Genomic DNA, 18,243 nt, shown 5'->3' with positions numbered 1-18,243 from the left:
CAAATAAAGAACTTGAAATTTTATTTTCATGATAGATTAAAAAAGGACCGTAACTTTACCCAACGTGATGTTCTTCCCACAACCATGTCTCGGGAAACCGCAGTCGGATAAATTCTTTAGCAACAATGTGAGGAGGTTCTAACAAATACATAATGGTATTTAGCAAACATGAGTATAAATTATTAAATTATTATGCATATAATATGTCCTAACTATAAAATTCGTCATAATTTTTGTTACAGTAATGAAACTTAATAAAAGGTGTTGCTCAAATTTCACAAAAACATTCTTTCAAATTATGTAAATGAACGTTATATTTGAAAAAGAAAAAAATATTGTGTTTATGGCTTATTGTATAAGGCTTGATAGATATTGATTATTTCTAAAATACAAACATCTTCAAATAAATGACAACATAACTATTCTTTTAAACTTGCAGTCGCTGTTTGGAAAAGAACTATTATATTTGAAATTTTCAATCTGAATGAATATAATAATTTTAGACAGAAATACCTGTAGTGACAGTAGTTTGTCCCCCTAAAAATAAGTGATGACATGTTATATACAGGAACGTGCCATGAGCAGAATGCATTACATGATTGTCAAACATTGATGCAAACAAACTTTTCCGATTGTTTTATTTTTTATATTATTTTTTGTTTTGTTTTGATTTTTTGAAGGATATTTCGTCCATTATTATACGTTAATTAGTCAAGGTATTAAAATCTAATTTGTGAGTAATATTCATTGTATACAATACAGTTTTAAAAAAACACGTTCGTTTGAATGTAAATTATATTAACATTTGTATATACACTTTTTTATTTATTTTTGTAAAGTTAGAGCATCCAAAGTATGTTTGGGACTGCTTATACTGAATACATTGTGTTACTGCTAAATTTGTTATATAAAGTTAGAATATTTACTACAAGTGACTAAAGTGGCAAATATTGACTCACCTGGCCAATATGTTCTACCTGGTCGTAAAATAAGAAAGAAAACAATTAAAAAGTAAGACATATAGTCACGTTAAACAAGGTCGGGGGACAACATTATGTTCTTGAAGTAAATCTAACAAAAGATAATGTTAATATTATTCTCGCAGAATTCCAGTCTTTGTGAATATCAGTCGTACTAACATCTGAGATGTCTCTAGGCCATTGCTTTGCAACACTATTCGATACAAAGAGGTATATATAATGACCACATACAATATTGCATTCACAATACTCCACCCCTTGCCATTATTCTATAGACAAAGTGACTCTAATTCTATAAAATAATGTCTCAATTTGAGATATAATGAGCAACTCAGTCAAAATTCAATAGAAAAAGATTATGAAATTATGAATCCTAATTTTATTGAATTAAATTGAAATGACTTTCACTGTTACATTAGATCTAGTTGTTATTATGTCAGGACAAAAAAGTTCATTTACAAAGTTACGAAGATCATTCATTCCACTTTAAGTTCAGCGTTTTATTCCATTTTTTTAGATAAAAAATAAGTAGACTCCATGGCTTTTAATTGCAATAAAAAAAAACATATATACACTGACGGACTTTGAAAACGAATAAGGTGGGATTTTATTTTTATTGTAGGGAAGAGCATATTCGATTTTTAAAATAGTTTGCATTCTGAAGGACACATGTGTCTATAATTCTCAGTAAAAAATGTTTCTGTCACTGCCTCTATTGTTGAGTCTTAGGTAACCCGCGTTCACAAAAATCACAACCGACCTGTTTTATTAATTAGACACCATTTCAGAAATGGTCTTTTTAAATTGAATGTTACAGATAAATTCTGATGGATATTTACAGAAATTTTCTTGGCCCACATGAGTTATTATCGCTGATGCGAGGTAAATTATAAAACTGAAAGAATCATGGCAAATTGTAAACCTATTTTATCTTTCACCTGTTCACTAATTTCATACCCCTAGATGGGCATAAAGGACTTTAATACAAAATATACAAAAATGTTAATAGACATTTTTAAAGTTATCATTTCTTACCAGGTGGTGGTGTTGGAAAGTTATCTAAAATATAAGAAAATGTGAAATATTTTGAATTAGGAAGATACTTTTAACAAACAATCATTTAAACAAAAAATAAACAAACAAATACAATTCAATTTGGTCAAGTATGTTTACATTGTCAAGAATAAAGTCAGTTGTATCAATTTCTTGTCCTATAAAACAGTTACATTACGACACTCTTTTATTTGTAAAGTATTTATGTTAATTTTCATTTTGTTAAATTTAATGAGATACAAATAATTTCTATTGGTGCTTACATGGAGATCCAAAACCAGCACCTGTAAATAGTAGATAAATAATCATTAGAATGCATTAATGTTATATGCTATATGAAAGCATCCATGAAAATATTCCAACTTGATATTTAGATGTTTGTGATATAATGAAATATAAATATGTGATTTTTAATTTTACAGCTGTGAGCATAATATTCAAATTAAACATACTTGAATAGAGATATATAACTGAATGTACATTTTGTATGTAACGTTATAATTTTTCTGAGATATATAAACCTGTACAATATACATTAAGCTACTCCGAAGTTAATTCATTATGAAATATAAATGAACAATACATGCATATAATAAATCATTGATTTTCAACGGCATTTTGGGACTGACTTTGTTTTAATATCAACATCTTTACCTGGTGCAGGAGTGGGGACCATTCCAGGTACTGAAAAATATAAAGTTTTGATTAAAAAATATTCTATATAATAAGATGAAAGAGGAAAAACTAAAAACATTATTATCCCATTCAAACGCAAATTAAAGTGGGTAGCATGGGCACAAAAATACTTTTTTCAATTTACTTATGGGTATAATTTTTATCATATTTTGCATATCTTAGCGCCTTAAGTGTCTTAGTTGATCTATGAAGGAAATTGTTGGACCTTAGCGCAGTTTCTTTAACGCAAGAATTACTTTATAACAAATATTAAAAGGTATGGCAGCGGATAACATATGCTTAAAGGGGTGGGTGTTTGGTTAAATATATGGACTTATTGCCTCTGTCTTGTTGATGATTTTAGTATTTTGTAAAATTGATAAAGTCACTCATGCAACTCAAGTTATCATAAATGAACTTACTCCAAGTTGGGAAAGTTACATGTACTGCAAAGAGAAAGTAAATTATATGATTTTGTTTGTTCTTTCATTTGTTGAGCATTTGTTTTATTTCTATCAGCTAAAGTTGGATCTTATAAAATCAATTTAAATTGTATATAAGTTAAATTAATTATAAACAGAGCTTGAGTGTACATGTACTTTAATGAAACTTTAAAAAGAAATAAATATGCATATATAACTTAAATATTATATAAATTTTGTAAAATATCTAATAAACTAAACTATATACTATAAGCTACAATCTTACGTGGAGGTGGAGTAGTGATATGAAAACCTGTAACAGAAAAATAGTGCGTTGAATGAAAACATAAACTTTTCGAGAAATATTTTGCCTCATGAATTAATTTGACATGTTACATAATAATAATAGCATCAACAGAAAGCATTTTTTTCTCCCGATTTAGTTAAGATGTCGAACTACACGGGATCAATATTAATGCATTGTTGATGCTGCCAACACAACACTATAGCAATTTTTATCATAAGAAATAAAATCATATGACAACGATCTATCTCTCCAAAGTGATAGATGATATCTACATTATATCAATGTCAAAGAACGAAGTATAACAGTAAAGTAACAAGAAACATGGCAATGCCACGAAACCAGGTTTTAAATTATCTCCATTGTAGATAAATATGTTGTATTTGTAATACAAATGCAAGCAATAAACAATGTAACTATATGCAATGTAAAACATGAATAATGTAGGAGGAATTGTCACAGAAGAAGTGTTCACTGTATATTCTGTATAAGGAAAAAATGCATTCTGTATAAGGAAAAAAAACAAAGGGCCATAATTAGGTCAAAAATTATCCAATCACAAAACCTCTACAATATGCGCCAGGGCACATGATGACAAAGCTTCTGTAAAAGTTTGAACAAAATCTGTTGAGAAATGTAGGACTAGTTCAGCACAGAAGAATTTGTTCACTATATATTGATAATTCTGTATAAGGAAAAAAAACAAAGGGGCATAATTAGGTCAAATATTATCCAATCACAAAACCCTAACAATATGCGCCAGGGCACTTGATAACAAAGCTTCTGTGAAAGTTTGAACAAAATCTGTTGAGAAATGTAGGACTAGTTCAGCACAGAAGAATTTGTTCACTATATATTCTGTATAAGGAAAAAAACAAAGGGCCATAATTACATCAAATATTATCCAATCACAAAACCCTGACAATATGTGCCAGGGCACTTGATAACAAAGCTTCTGTGAAAGTTTGGTCAAAATCCATTGAGAAATGTAGGAGGAGTTGCGCACAGAAGAAATTGTTCACTATATATTCTATATAAGGAAAAAAAACAAAGGGCCATAATTAAGTCAAATATTATCCAATGGCAAAACCCGGACAATAAGTGCCATGGCACTTGATGACAAAGCTTCCGTAAAAGTTTGGTCAAAATCCGTTGAGAAATGTAGGAGTTGCGCACAGAAGAAATTGTTCACTATATATTCTATATAAGGAAAAAAAACAAAGGGCCATAATTAGGTCAAATATTATCCAATGGCAAAACCCGGACAATATGTGCCAGGGCACTTGATGACAAAGCTTCTGTAAATGTTTGGTCAAAATCCGTAGAAAAATATAGGAGGAGTTGCGCACAGAAGAAATTGTTCACTATATATTCTATATAAGAAAAAACAACAAAGGGCCATAATTAGGTCAAATATTATCCAATGGCAAAACCCTGACAATATGTGCCAGGGCACTTGATGACAAAGCTTCTGTGAAAGTTTGGTCAAAATCCGTTGAGAAATGATGGAGGAGTTGCGCACAGAAGAAATTGTTCACTATATATTCTATATAAGAAAAAACAACAAAGGGCCATAATTAGGTCAAATATTATCCAATGGCAAAACCCCGACAATATGCGCCAGGGCACTTGATGACAAAGCTTCTGTGAAAGTTTGGTCAAAATCCGTTGAGAAATGTAGGAGGAGTTGCGCACAGAAGAAATTGTTAACGCCCGCCCGCCCGCCCGCCCGCCCATCCGCCCGCCGACATACCTCAATCTAATAACCAGTTTTTTCCTTCGGAAAACCTGGTTAATAATAATAATGTCATTGTAAATAAAATACAAAAAAGTAAAACAGTTGTACGATATAGACATATATGGGTCGTCGAATATATAAACTTTGAAAAATAAAATGTATTGTATTCAATATTTTAAAAGCTTTTGAAAATATATATGTGTGTAAAAAGACTTAAACCAAGGAAATCAACATACATACACTGTTTAGGAAGATTTGTATTAAACATCAGTAAATCCATGGCGTTGGTCTTGGTAAATATAGGTATATCTGACAGCATTACCACATCATCATCCTAATGAAAAATACATTTGATCAATACAAATTTATTACAAATTAAATTTGTTTTATGCTTATTGATATAACTGTAAAGTTAATTGTTTATATTAGACCCATATTAAAGCTTAATGCAATGAAATGGTGTTTTATTATATATATTTTTTTTTTTTGGGGGGGGGGGGGGTTTAATTTAAAAAATGGTAAAGTTATGTTGTTTTCATAACCTTTCAGTCGTTTCTGGGAAGAATTGTAATATAGGATTTTTTTTCCTTTATTCAATATACAAAAAAACAATGTATATTAATATTGTATGTAACCAGAATAAAATGTTCCGAAACTAAATACGTTGCTATTTCAAGAAGGGTTTCTTTTTTAGCAATGATTTTGAGTATGCGTCATTCGCTAAAAAGTAAATTTCAATCCAACATATTTTTTCATCAGTTTGTATTTAAAATTATTCTTTTCCAATTCCCAAACAAAAGGTTGTCAACTGCGGCAGGCATATATGTTTTGGTGTCTTACCTTAGTGCGATTATCTTAACATGCTCACATAAACTATTGAAAATGGCAAACATTGTGAATATATAAAATTTCAAAACATAACTTGAAACTGTACAGCGTTTGGAGCAAGCTACAGTAATACATACATCCATATTTCAATATCTGGCTCGCTCGAGTTGTAACATACATGTATTTGTATAGAAGATAAATTCATACGTTTGTCAAGAACGTTTTCATAACATGGTACATAGCCAACATTATTTACTTTTGCTTGGTTCATATTTTCTCTACACATTTCACTGTGAACTCGTGGGAATACTACCGGTCGAAATAGCATGTAATATATCTTATGTGTAACAAAATATCTACTTACGTACGAAGCTATGTTTTCCACCATTGACACAATCTGAGGACATGAGAGAAAATAAATAAAATATCATCCACAGAATAATAAGATATATAATATACAATGGACAACTTTCATAAACATGAGTATTTTGACAAAAATGGGACCGACATCTACATTGCTAATGTCATGATGGGGTGTTCTGAATATACAGCCGTGGAAGACCTCAAATGCTAGATTATATCGTGGAGCCAAATACTGTTGTACCAATTAGACCTTCTTTAACCATACCTCATTGTCAAACACATCATTTCCAGTACCCAGTAGTCTGCTCCTCTTATCTTCAATCATAACATACACCGTTGAATTTGGATCAGCTTTAATGTCCATCCTCAATCCTTCTTTAGGTTCAAGTACCGTCGTGTTGAATTGAATAGATACCTATAAAATTGAAACATTACTATATGCTATAAAAACTGACTTATTATCATCAATGTTTACATTTAGTTCCAGCAATGTGATTATCGAGTCGAGAAGTAATATTTAGACTTAACAAATCTTTCAAGTGTGCATGTAATATAATCGTCTTGTCCAGTAACATGTAAAGATTGTTCAATTACGGAAGCTTCAAAGGGTCACCTCTTACGCGATCTTTTGTGAGAAAATTTACGCAAGTGGAAAAAATTAAGGCGCAAAGGCATGATATTGTCAGTGTTTTCGCAAAAAATAATTCGAATAAACGAGAAAAGTTTAGCTAATTGGCCAATTTTTTTGTTGCAAAAAACAGAAACATTGCACATGACGAGTAATACTTTGACGAGAAATTAATAAAAGGTCTTTTTCGAAAAACATGTAGACGCAATACGTGATACATTTCACTATCTCGAAAAAAATTATGACGCAATACCTAATACATTACACCTTGTCGCAAAAACTTTTGATGCATTACCCTAAAACATTTCATTTGATGAAAATATTTTTTGCGCAGTTCCTAAAGTGTATTCTGGTTTTCGTTATATTTTTGTCGGGAAATGCTATATATTTATATACACAGCAGCGTTAATCTTGCACGACCGTAGGGAGTGCTTTATTATCCACGTGAGAACAAGTGCATATTTTATCATACACGATAAATAACCCTTTTATTAAATACTTATATCAAAATTGTATACGGAGTTAAAAATAAAACTATCAATGTTGAAATATTTTTAGTAATCGCTTTTAATAATGTAAATGTCTGGTTTGATTCAATATCCAGCCAACATGACATTAAAGTTATTATGATGATGGCGTGAACGTCAACGCGCACATTTGATAACAACGTTCATGTGTGAGTTGTATGTTATGTCCCTGGACACGAAGTACATCTAACACAACGGATATAACTTAAATTATTAGTTATAAAGATTGTTGACAGGTCATATGGCCCTATATAAACGGTTGTTTGTATAACCCGAGCCTCCAGGTGAGGGTTATGTTGCAAACAACAATTTATATTCGGCCATATAAAATGCCAACAATCTATATAACTAATTTATAATACTGCAAACTTCCTTTTTTTAAGAAAAAAAAATTGAGATTTCTTTATACATTGACAGCGGCCGTGTATATAAAACTATCTATAAACGTCACGATTATCCAATGAAAAGCGACGTTACAAACGTGCAGTATTATAACAAAGCAAATCATTTGGAACTGCCGCGGCTATTATCTATAATAACCTCGGAAACAATACGGATTGAAAGTAGTTCTACTACGTGGTTTCAGATGTAAACAGACACAGAGATAACGTAAAACGAATGTATATATTTGACATCTAATTTCTGTTCCGGTACTCTTTTGCTTGAAAATATGTCTGACAACAATTTGTAATTTAAAAATGCCCACTGATGTTCAATTTTAAACAAATCCGACTAAATGTCAACAGCTTGGTTTTATGTTACCTACCCCCCCAAAATTAAGAAAATTATAAATAATGTTTTTATTTTTTTTGTACCTATAACACTTTTTTAAAGGGGGACTTTTACAAATATATTTGAAATAAACCTGCCCAGCAGCTCTCAGCTTTAAAATTTTAACTTTTTGTTTACATTTTTAGGTTTCTGAGCGTGTTTTTACCGAAATCCCGCATCCTTTTCGGGTTTTATTCATTCGAAAAATGAGGGAAAAGGGGCCGGTATTTTGCGTTTTGCGAAACAAAAAAGGGCATTTTTGGGGACTTTTCAGGAGTCAACGGGGCTTTTTAAGGAAAGGTAGTAATAAATTGATAATCCCAAAAAGGGAAAAGGAAATTTTTAAAATTTTGGGCCCGCCCAAAGGGGGTTTTTCCCCCAAAAAGGGAAAATTTTTAATGGCAAAAAATATAAGAAATTTGAAATCATTACATTACTGTGAGTCTGTAAAGACTTTAAATACAAGATTTCTTTTAAAAATCAGTTTCATGGAGCTAGTAATCAGTATATTGCTTTGAGTATATGTGTCCAACTACTTGCCCCTCACCTTTTGGGTTCGAATCCCGCAAGATACTTAATATTTTTTTATATGAGAAAGATACTCTAGGTAATTTACGGAACGTCACTGGTTTTATTTCCGTTCGTGCCTGAAATAATGTACGGAGAGGCACCTGAGGTCTTTCTTCACCAGTAATACTGAAAAGTCACAATTAAATTGAATTAATATTCCTGACGTAAAATCCGACAAAATTTATTTGTATCAGACTGCTTATTTTGTATATATTGTACTAGCGCTATACAATTAGAAAATCAACTTGGTTATTTTTAGGTTATACAAATTTATTTTAGTTCTGTCGTTTTGGAAGCTCGATGCGTGAAAAGACACTGGAACTGAAAACCAACCAGTAAGCAATGATTGTAAAATTATTTGCTAACAGTAAAAACGACTTGACATTGACTGAGTTTGAACCCACGCGACCAGCAATCGTTAGATTACTAGTCTGACAAGTTTATCACTGGACCATACCACATCTATCTTGATAATTTCAAATAAGTCTCATTAATAATCTTATTACGCACATTCAATGTGTTTGATGAGATCAAGACCCAACAAAACAATTAATGATTATAATTCGGTCATCTACGGTACATGTACGAATGTGTGTACGTGTGTGTGCGTTTGTGTGTAATTGTGTTTGTTTTAATTGCCTTTGTCACCGGCAAAAACATGAGATCACTTCCATTTCCTTTCTGCAGGCCTTATCATTTTGCCACGTCTAGCCGCTATTCATAATAAATAACGCAAAAGAATATGACCTAAAAGTCCGTGACCATCTACATTCTTGCCCATTCTTGAACTCCACCAAAATACCTTATGACAAAAAGGCTAAAAATGATATCAATGTCAGTCATTATAAATGTTTATGATTTATGAACTTCAATTTTTCCAAATAGTGTTTAATATAAAATATTTGATTACGATTTGCTACGCAAAATACACTAGTTAATATACACTAGTTTACCTACGTCTGGCATATCATTTTACCTGCAACGCGAGGAATTCGGGCGATACCCTTTAATTACCGCGATACCATGCGATACCATTAAAGATCCTGTAACACATTTTTTTCATGGTTTTATTTCATAAAAATGATGATCAAATTAAGATTTGTCAATATTGTAAGTTCCAATAAGCATTTACAAAAATATTACCGAATTTAACATTTCATGAAGATAAAGGGAGGTAATTAGAAATTTATCTTCTATAAATTCTCCGTCAAATTTGCCCATAAGAAATGAATGCATATATTTTTTTGATTAAATATAATGTGCAAAAATATTTGCAGTTCACATTTTACATATTCTTCGATGTTTGAAAATTGTTTTATTTGCAGAATTATACACATATATATTTTTTTGCAAGTGTGGTATACACACAGTAACAATGTCAATCACAAAACATACAGGATCTTTAAGCTTTTTTTTTCTAAAACACATTCACCTCTTCAGACTACATACCGGCAAAGTCTTGCAGAAATGGGATGCATAATATAACCAGTGGAGACCTTCTATCTGCATGTACTTAGTTAGAACTTTTTAAAACTTTTGAAAACAAGTTTTTTTTACATTGAACTGCTACTGGAATCCATTCTAAAACCACTGAAAATACAATTGAATGTGTTTGTGTTGAATTAATGCGCAACGATTTCCTATTGCATCGCTATTACATCGTTTGTTGCCATTTAAAATACGAACCAAAGTTATAAGAATCATATAATATTATTATTAACATCTAAGTATCATCTTGTATAATCACCAGCCTGTCAGGTTAGACCAATAAGTAAAGTGTCTTCCATTCTCCTTCGCTTTTTTCTAGATGATTTAGGTGAAGTTCAAAACCATATTAAACTGGTGATAAAACGCATTTGTAATTTTGTTTTTCAATAAGCAACCGAGATGAGAAAGATTCAATTAAAATTTAGATCAGTATTTTTATATTGCGTGTCAGCGTTTCATCTACAAAACATGTTGTATAGACCTGTATTATAGGTATTATACTATCTAGGTATCACAATTGGATTAGTTTTATAATTTCATTGATGTAAACAAATCTGATAAGCTTTTTCGCTCTTCTTGTTTTTTTTTCTTTCATTGGCAGTAAAAAAATAATTATTATGACCAGTTTAATATGATTTTCATGACCACACTACAGACCGCTGTCGTCTGAAAACTTAAACATTTGTCATAATCTTGTTACATCTTTACTCCCTAGACTTGATATTTGCACACAACATCCCTATGGACAAAACCTTGAAAATAATCCATATGAAGGTGACCTTCTTGACTTTAAATTGTCTTGACCGTCACTGTCAACATTTCAAATTTACAAATATCTTTGATATTAATTGAATTATTTTAGTCTTACTTGAACAAAACAATCTTAATGAGACCTCTATAGGGAGTAATATAAATCTGGTATTGGCCCTTATATGACTTGAAGCAGCCAGGTAAGCGATTCAGAGCCATCATGGCCCTCTTGTATTTTATTTTATCTTCACAATGTCGTCATTTAACTTCGTAAGTCAAAGATATTTTGGGGGAGACAAACATTTTTTATCAAAAAAAAAGGAAATAAAAGATAAAAAACAGCATCTAGTTTCATTAGGAATCATTTACAGTGCTTTATTGAAAACAATAAAATGTCTCAAATCAGTCATAACTAATAACCGTGCTCATAAAATTAAAAAGGTATTGAAAGTTACATAATTTGTCTTTAGTCTCATTAAAGTGTTTTATGGTACAGATTACTTTTCGGGCAGACCTTGAACCAGTAGAGCCAGACATGTGTACCATATGCATGGATAAACCAAGAAATTCCATTCTGTTGCCATGTTTCCTTTTTTGTGGCATGTGTGTGACAGGCCAGCAACAGTGTTTGCCTCATTTGCAGGTAACAAATTGTGAAAATGAGTTTAGTTGATTGCTATAATCTAACTAAGTTCTGCCCACCTAAAATCACTTAAAGTCTAAAACCTTTTTTTAATTCTTAAATAAGGTTGCGATACTCCTTACTTTTAGTATGCTAGGCCTCTGGGCTGCAAGACTGGTAACTGTCAGGCTGCTTCTCATGCACATATACATCAATTAGAAAACAAAACATGAAAACAAGCTGGTTGAACAGGGTCAATCATAGGTCAAGGTCAGATTTATAATAATCCATGTGAAGGTGATCTCACACGACTTGTGTTCAAGAATAAATCAAATCCATCTATAAATAAGATTATGTACCATGTAGGACAATCCCTGATGATCAATGTCATTAAGGTGTCAATGTCATAATTATATTTCTCTCTTTAAGGGTGGTCTCATTAAATATACACTATCAAGGCAAATGTACGTTTACATAATCAGATATTAAGTGCATATTTTTTTTATACTATTATATTTGAATACAATAAAAATAATATAGGTTGGTGCCAATTGAAAGTATCTGTTACCACACATAAAGAAAATGTGTGCATACCTTATAAAAGAATAAAGAGTATTTTCTTCATAGGGCCTGCGTGGTCATTCTGTCAATTTTGATTGCAACTCGATATCTTCATTTCTATACATTTTGTTTTCATTTTACAAATTAAAAATTATGTTTTGTACGTGAAAATTTACGGAAATTCATTTTTGTTTAAATTTTAGAAATAAAATTTCAAAAGATTTTTTTTTGTGATAGAGGATATATTTAAGGTTGTTGTGTCCGAGCATTAATTGAATCCACCGATAAATAAAGTGATAGCCATTTTAAAACAATTTTGAAATTTTAATTCTTAAGGACAATGTCATTTAGGAATCAAGTTCATCTTCATAATTATCCTTTTAAAGTTTTTGCCCAAAAGAATATTGTGTCCAAATATGAAATCAAAAGCTTCCGTAATAAAATAGAATTGAACCAACGTTTAACTTTTCGGACAACAACGGCAATCTATGATAATAGCTCGATCTTTTTTGTTCGGAAAAGTCGATCTGAAAACTGGTTCTGTACAATAAAAACTGCCATGAAATAACAAAATAGAATTTACACTGTTTTAAATTTGAAGTGATTTTGTTTTGGAGATAGATGTGTCAGACGTGTAGCAATCCTTTGTTAAGTGTTGTTTTTATGCCCCCGAAGGGGGCATACAGATTTTGAACTATCCGTCCTTCAGTGTTTTTCATTCCGCAATGCTTTTATGTGGCTTCTTTTCTTTTATGTGGCTTAAAGAACAATAATGAAAACACTCCGTCCGAAAACTTTAACATTGGCCAATACTTCTTTATTAGTGTACGGATTTACTTCATATTCGGACAAAATACTCCATTGGACAAAACAATCCTGCTGACTTATCATTTCGTGGCATTTGCCCCTGACTGACCCTATACTTGAAGGTTATCTGAAAAATCTTACAGTGCCCATAACTTCCTTATAAGTGCACGAACTTACCTTATTGCACACAATAACCGTTTGGACAAGGCCTTTCCTGCATAACTTTAATTATTTGACATTGACAACTGAATGACCTTGTACTTGAAGGTCAAATTTTCTGATACTCTTACATTGCCCATATATTCGTTATAAATAAATGGATTTGCTTCATATTGTAACATAACAGCCATTTTGACAAGAACTTCCTGTTGACTTATAATTATATGACCATGAGCCTAAATGACTTTGAACTATTTTCGAAAGCGCAATCGGGGGCATTGTCATCTAAATACTACAATAAAATAGAGAGAAAAACAGAATCCCAAAAGAAAGCCCAACACTTGAAAATGAAAATTGAAAATGTTGTAGGCTCGGTTTGATTGTGCCTGTACATGGACGGTACTCGAAAGTGCAAGTTACCGTCCACGCCTCAAGCACCGGCTTAGGCAGAATCAACATTTAAACACAAAAATGGTAAAACTTTGAATTTAGAAACATCTGCAGATGTGGCATATATACGGCGGTTATTATTGATAATAGAAGCTTCAATGTGATACTATATGCCATTCCATGAAAAGCGGCGTATGTTCTCCGAGTAAAAGAATGTGTGTGCCATAAACGAGAAAACAATGGGCGGACTTAAAAATAAAATGGAATTTTGAAAGGAGATCTAAGGTTATGAAGCCTGCATATCAGAGACAAGACCCCAAAATACAAATTTAAAAAGCAGGCGACATATCCTAAGCGTGATTATACGGTATTCAAGTCGGAACACTGGAACCACCAAGGTTGAAAGAAACTAACAATACCACATAACATGTGTACACAACAATAATGTCGTGTTGAACGATCCTCAAGGATTGAAAGTACAACATAGAAGATGATCTTATAGCTTTTATTTTTAATACATATCAGATCAAATTATAAAACCAAGCACTTTCAAAGCACGGGGAATGTTTAATAGTAACGGGTCTTTGTTTAGTATATACAGTTTTGCATTTACCTTGTTCCTATAGGTGAATTTATAAACAAAGCTGTGTTTACTTAAAATTCTGGAAACAATGTGATCCCTCGGAAGCATTAATCACAACAAAATAACATAAAAATTGCAGACTAATTCAAAACGTTTTATTGCAGATATGCATAAATCGTTCCTACCATTTCCACAAAAAAAAAAAAAAAAAAAAAAAAAAACAAAACAACGAAATGCCTAAGGATGCTATAACCTTAGATTTTCAGCTGAGCATTACATTGACTGAACAGGTTGGACAGATTTATTGTCCACACAAGTTTTGGTATACCTGTTGAAAAAAATTACAAGACTTAATTAGGAGTTACGGTCCATTGTTTACCAACTTACTGAACTATAATTTTCCTTTGATTGAATTATGTATAATCTAATCACCTTACGTGATAGCTCTAGTCAATAATATACTCTCACCATCTAAACAATACTTTTCAATTTTTATTTTATACCTCTACAAATGTGCCAAATTGACATTAGATATGTTTTTGATATTCTTAATCTACTGTTACCTTAGAAACATGTATTTGAACAATTGTAGGGAGTTTGACGCATTTCCATTCTATGACACTTTGACAAATATCAAAAATATTTGCATGTGCATAATACAGAAATAATACGAACAACTCCACATGGCCTATTTATTTCCCTTGTCACGTACCCAATATACCATTTCCAGCTGATACCAAATCAATTTAAATCTAATTCTGTAATAATCAATTATAAAGCGGTGATATTATGTTTGATAAACTTCGATTGCTTGTTCGGCAATATTCAGTTGTTGAAAGGAATGTGCATTTAACCCCGACAAAATTACACTGAACTGCACCATTTCAGTAGGTGGGTCCAAACCAGATTCTCCAATTCTTCTGCAGAACATTTTTTTCAAACGAACAATCTGTACAACCAAACATCATCGGGTGATTCTTCATCATGTTGGGTTCAAATGTTACAGACTCTTGATAAGTTTGTGAAAACAGTATTTATAATCCAGGATTTCTTAAAATTGTCAAGATGATATTTTAGAATGAAATGCTTATAACAAAGACTAAGGCATTCGATATGCAACTGATAGGTTATTATCAAATAGGTTTCTATCAATCTGATCTTTAAAGAAGTTCCTCCAAGAAAAAGTAAAGTTTCGCGATCTGAAAGTTCTCTAATGTACAGTTTTCAATCTCTGGATCGACCCTTACCATTATTGGTACATGACCGTGTTTCTTTATATGATGCATGAAGTAAAAAACAACAAAAGCAGAGTTTCTTTTAGAAGGTGCAGCTTTCAACTTTATATTTTTTCGGGAAAACCATCAATAGCTGCATGAATTGATATTCCAAATGGTTTTAAGTTTGTCATAATCATCGACATGAATTACGAACGAAGTTTGGGCCTCGATTGAAGTATTGTCTACGTCTTAATAGTCTTGCTTTCCTGTTGACTACTCCACAAGGGTCTAACGTTTAAAGAAAAATCCTCACTGTATTTTGATAAACTCTGATTCCATATCTTATAAACAACATTCTCCCAGCTGCTTGGTAACCTAGTCCGGAATTCCCCTCTCGATGTTCCTGTACTATTCCACGAGCAATATCCTCTGGGTTGCTTTCTTCACGTCTACGCAAGTTCAAACGTTTAAGCATTATTTTTATCTTGATTTTGGAAATAACAATATGACGAACAAACAAAAACATTCCAGTCATAACCGAATACGCATATCTAAGTTTGAAAAGTTTTTGACAGAATCGTATAGCCTCTGCTCATCTGGTGTCGTACCATAGGACGATTTGATGAACGGCCACAAGAAGTATCTGAAAGTTATCAAAATGCAAATTTAACTATTAGAATTTTTCACAGAAAACAGCATCATTGAATAACATTAATACCAATACTTTTGCAAAGAATATTAGCTTATACTATTACATAAATATATAATAAAATATCATATTACGACTAACGACAACAACTATGATGACAACGAATACGACTAAAACGACGACTACTGCCACTGATACTACTACTCCTACCACTTAACTACTTCGGCTACTACCAAGACTAAAAATACTGCTACTACTACTACTCTGCTGCTACTGCTCTTAATATTGCCATTAATGCCAATACTACTGCAACGTAGACTGACGCTTTTTCAGGAATTTTAGAACAACAACAATCGACTCTTTCAAACCACTACACGTATATAAATAATAACACACAGAACTATGAACTTTCTAAAATGCAAATTTCAAAACTGTTTTGAACATCGAATGCGTAGTTTTCATGAGACATACTTTTGAATGTAGGTAACATCCGCCAAAACATTTGCTTAAAAGTGACCGCTATCAAAGTTGAAGTAAGAGAAATGTTTGAAAAGAATTGCTTATTATGGAACTTGATGTTAGAAAATTTAGTAATCAGTAATTTCTTTATGTTGTTCCTTCGAAGTACTCCTTTTTACTAGAAATGCATAATTTTAGTCGGTGGATCAATTTCCGGAATGCGTCACAGCATATTGATTTGGGTATACCAGTAGGTAGATCCAAGTGTCTGTCTTGTGTGATATGTCCAGCAAGTATTTTTTTTAAATTTCGGAAGAAAATAATGTCGCAATGGGCAAGATATGGTGAATAAAAAGGGTGCAGTAAAACTATTACCTTTCTTCAGCAAACCTTTGCACCCAACGAGCGTTCTATGCTTGTTGCTAGCTTTGATAGCCAATATTACATTTCCAATTTTTCGTAATTCAAATTAATGCACCCAAGTTTCATAATTTACTGCATTTGCAAATTTCTTTTTATCATATTTTGGAAGTATTTTGGTAAACTGTTTGGTTATAGATTCCAAAACAACAGTGACATTTTCATTTATTTTCATTATACATTTTGAATGTATGTCTGTCTCTGTGGCCTAGTGGTCTTGGCGTTCACCTACGAAGAGGCAGGTCGAAGTTCGTATCCCACCTGGGTGGCTGAGGTAGTCGGTTGCTGTATGCCTCCCTAACATTATGTAGAAGAGAGGATTGGAGAGCTATTGTACGTGCGTGAAAATGTGTCTCATGAGCTTATAAAGCTGGCTATAGTTAACGAAGCCTTTACATTACCTTTATAACGCTCTGCCCCTGGTATAACTCTAGCTGCGGACAAGCCATTCTTTGCGTTGTAAGATAATGAGCTATGTACCATAACGGAACAAGAAGCGTAGGCACCCAGGTAACCAAGTCCAAAAGCCACCATCCAAAGCTGAACCAAATACAGCAACATGGACCTCAAGTTTTTTTTCTAATTCTGAGAACTTATCCTGATACGACTATTTTCTTTTATGAACTATGTACGTGGAAATGTAAACAAGTGTCCAAAGGCTAAACATGGGTATTTTAGCCATTAAAGGGGCCCCTATGTTTCAGTTATTAACCCTACTGACCCGGTCGTTCCGATATTTCTTGATCTCTTCCTTATACTTCTTCTTACCAATTATACAAAAGATTTGTAGATACATGAACTTGCAGAAGTGTCCAAAAGCTCCAAATAGGCATTTTATGCCATGTAAACTAGCTTTTTGGTACTTGTAGAACTTATCCAGACACAGTAGCTAACTTATACTTAAAATATGTGAAAATAGCAACTAACCACAGTGACCGAAATATGGATATTTTGTCTCCCTTAAGGGGCCCATTGACCTACTCACATGTTCTTTTCCCGATATTCCTAGTACTCATGCTAAAAAATATTTTGGCCATTTGTAAAGGTGTGTAGAAAAAAATAACAACACTAAAGTGACTAGAATCTCAAAATAATATTTGGAGCCATTTTGACCACTTCAATTGCAGATTACTCAAAAAGTAATAAAGCAAGCCAGACCAAAGTTACATGTTTCCAAGATTACCTATTAGTGGTTATTATAGCATAGGTTCCGTTCACCTAAGGCATATAGTGTTTGGGTTATGTCCCAAATTGCTAATTTTTACCTTTTATCATTTTT

At 32.2% G+C, this 18,243-nt stretch overlaps 1 protein-coding gene across 1 annotated transcript; it reads right to left on the bottom strand.

Annotated features, from left to right (window-relative positions):
* Positions 1 to 55: 55 nt before the first annotated feature.
* LOC132755013 (uncharacterized) lies at positions 56 to 15,911 on the bottom strand. Its single transcript, XM_060745793.1, has 13 exons — positions 15,750 to 15,911; positions 15,088 to 15,168; positions 6,629 to 6,778; positions 6,365 to 6,397; positions 5,413 to 5,506; positions 3,417 to 3,443; positions 3,131 to 3,154; positions 2,688 to 2,717; positions 2,297 to 2,317; positions 2,016 to 2,039; positions 960 to 977; positions 514 to 537; positions 56 to 138 (listed from the first exon to the last, which is right to left on the bottom strand). The coding sequence occupies exons 1-13, from the start codon at positions 15,909 to 15,911 to the stop codon at positions 56 to 58; spliced, it is 771 nt and encodes a 256-aa protein (XP_060601776.1).
* Positions 15,912 to 18,243: the final 2,332 nt, after the last annotated feature.

Source organism: Ruditapes philippinarum, unplaced genomic scaffold (genome assembly GCF_026571515.1).
Source record: "Ruditapes philippinarum isolate M1 unplaced genomic scaffold, ASM2657151v2 ctg1394_1_1_1_1, whole genome shotgun sequence".
Lineage (NCBI taxonomy): Eukaryota > Metazoa > Mollusca > Bivalvia > Venerida > Veneridae > Ruditapes > Ruditapes philippinarum.
Note: the sequence above shows the minus strand (reverse complement) of the source record. Positions and strands in the feature narration are given on the sequence as shown.

What these genes read in the sequence shown, in the direction of transcription:
- LOC132755013 (XM_060745793.1), bottom strand. Translation starts at nt 15,911, where the DNA reads ATGCTTAAACGTTTGAACTTGCGTAGACGTGAAGAAAGCAACCCAGAG. An exon ending in TACAAATCTTCCTAAACAGT is followed by an intron (nt 3,444 to 5,412) that starts GTATGTATGTTG and finishes TTTCTGTTACAG; the next exon opens with GTTTTCATATCACTACTCCA. An exon ending in TATCACTACTCCACCTCCAC is followed by an intron (nt 3,155 to 3,416) that starts GTAAGATTGTAG and finishes TTCTCTTTGCAG; the next exon opens with TACATGTAACTTTCCCAACT.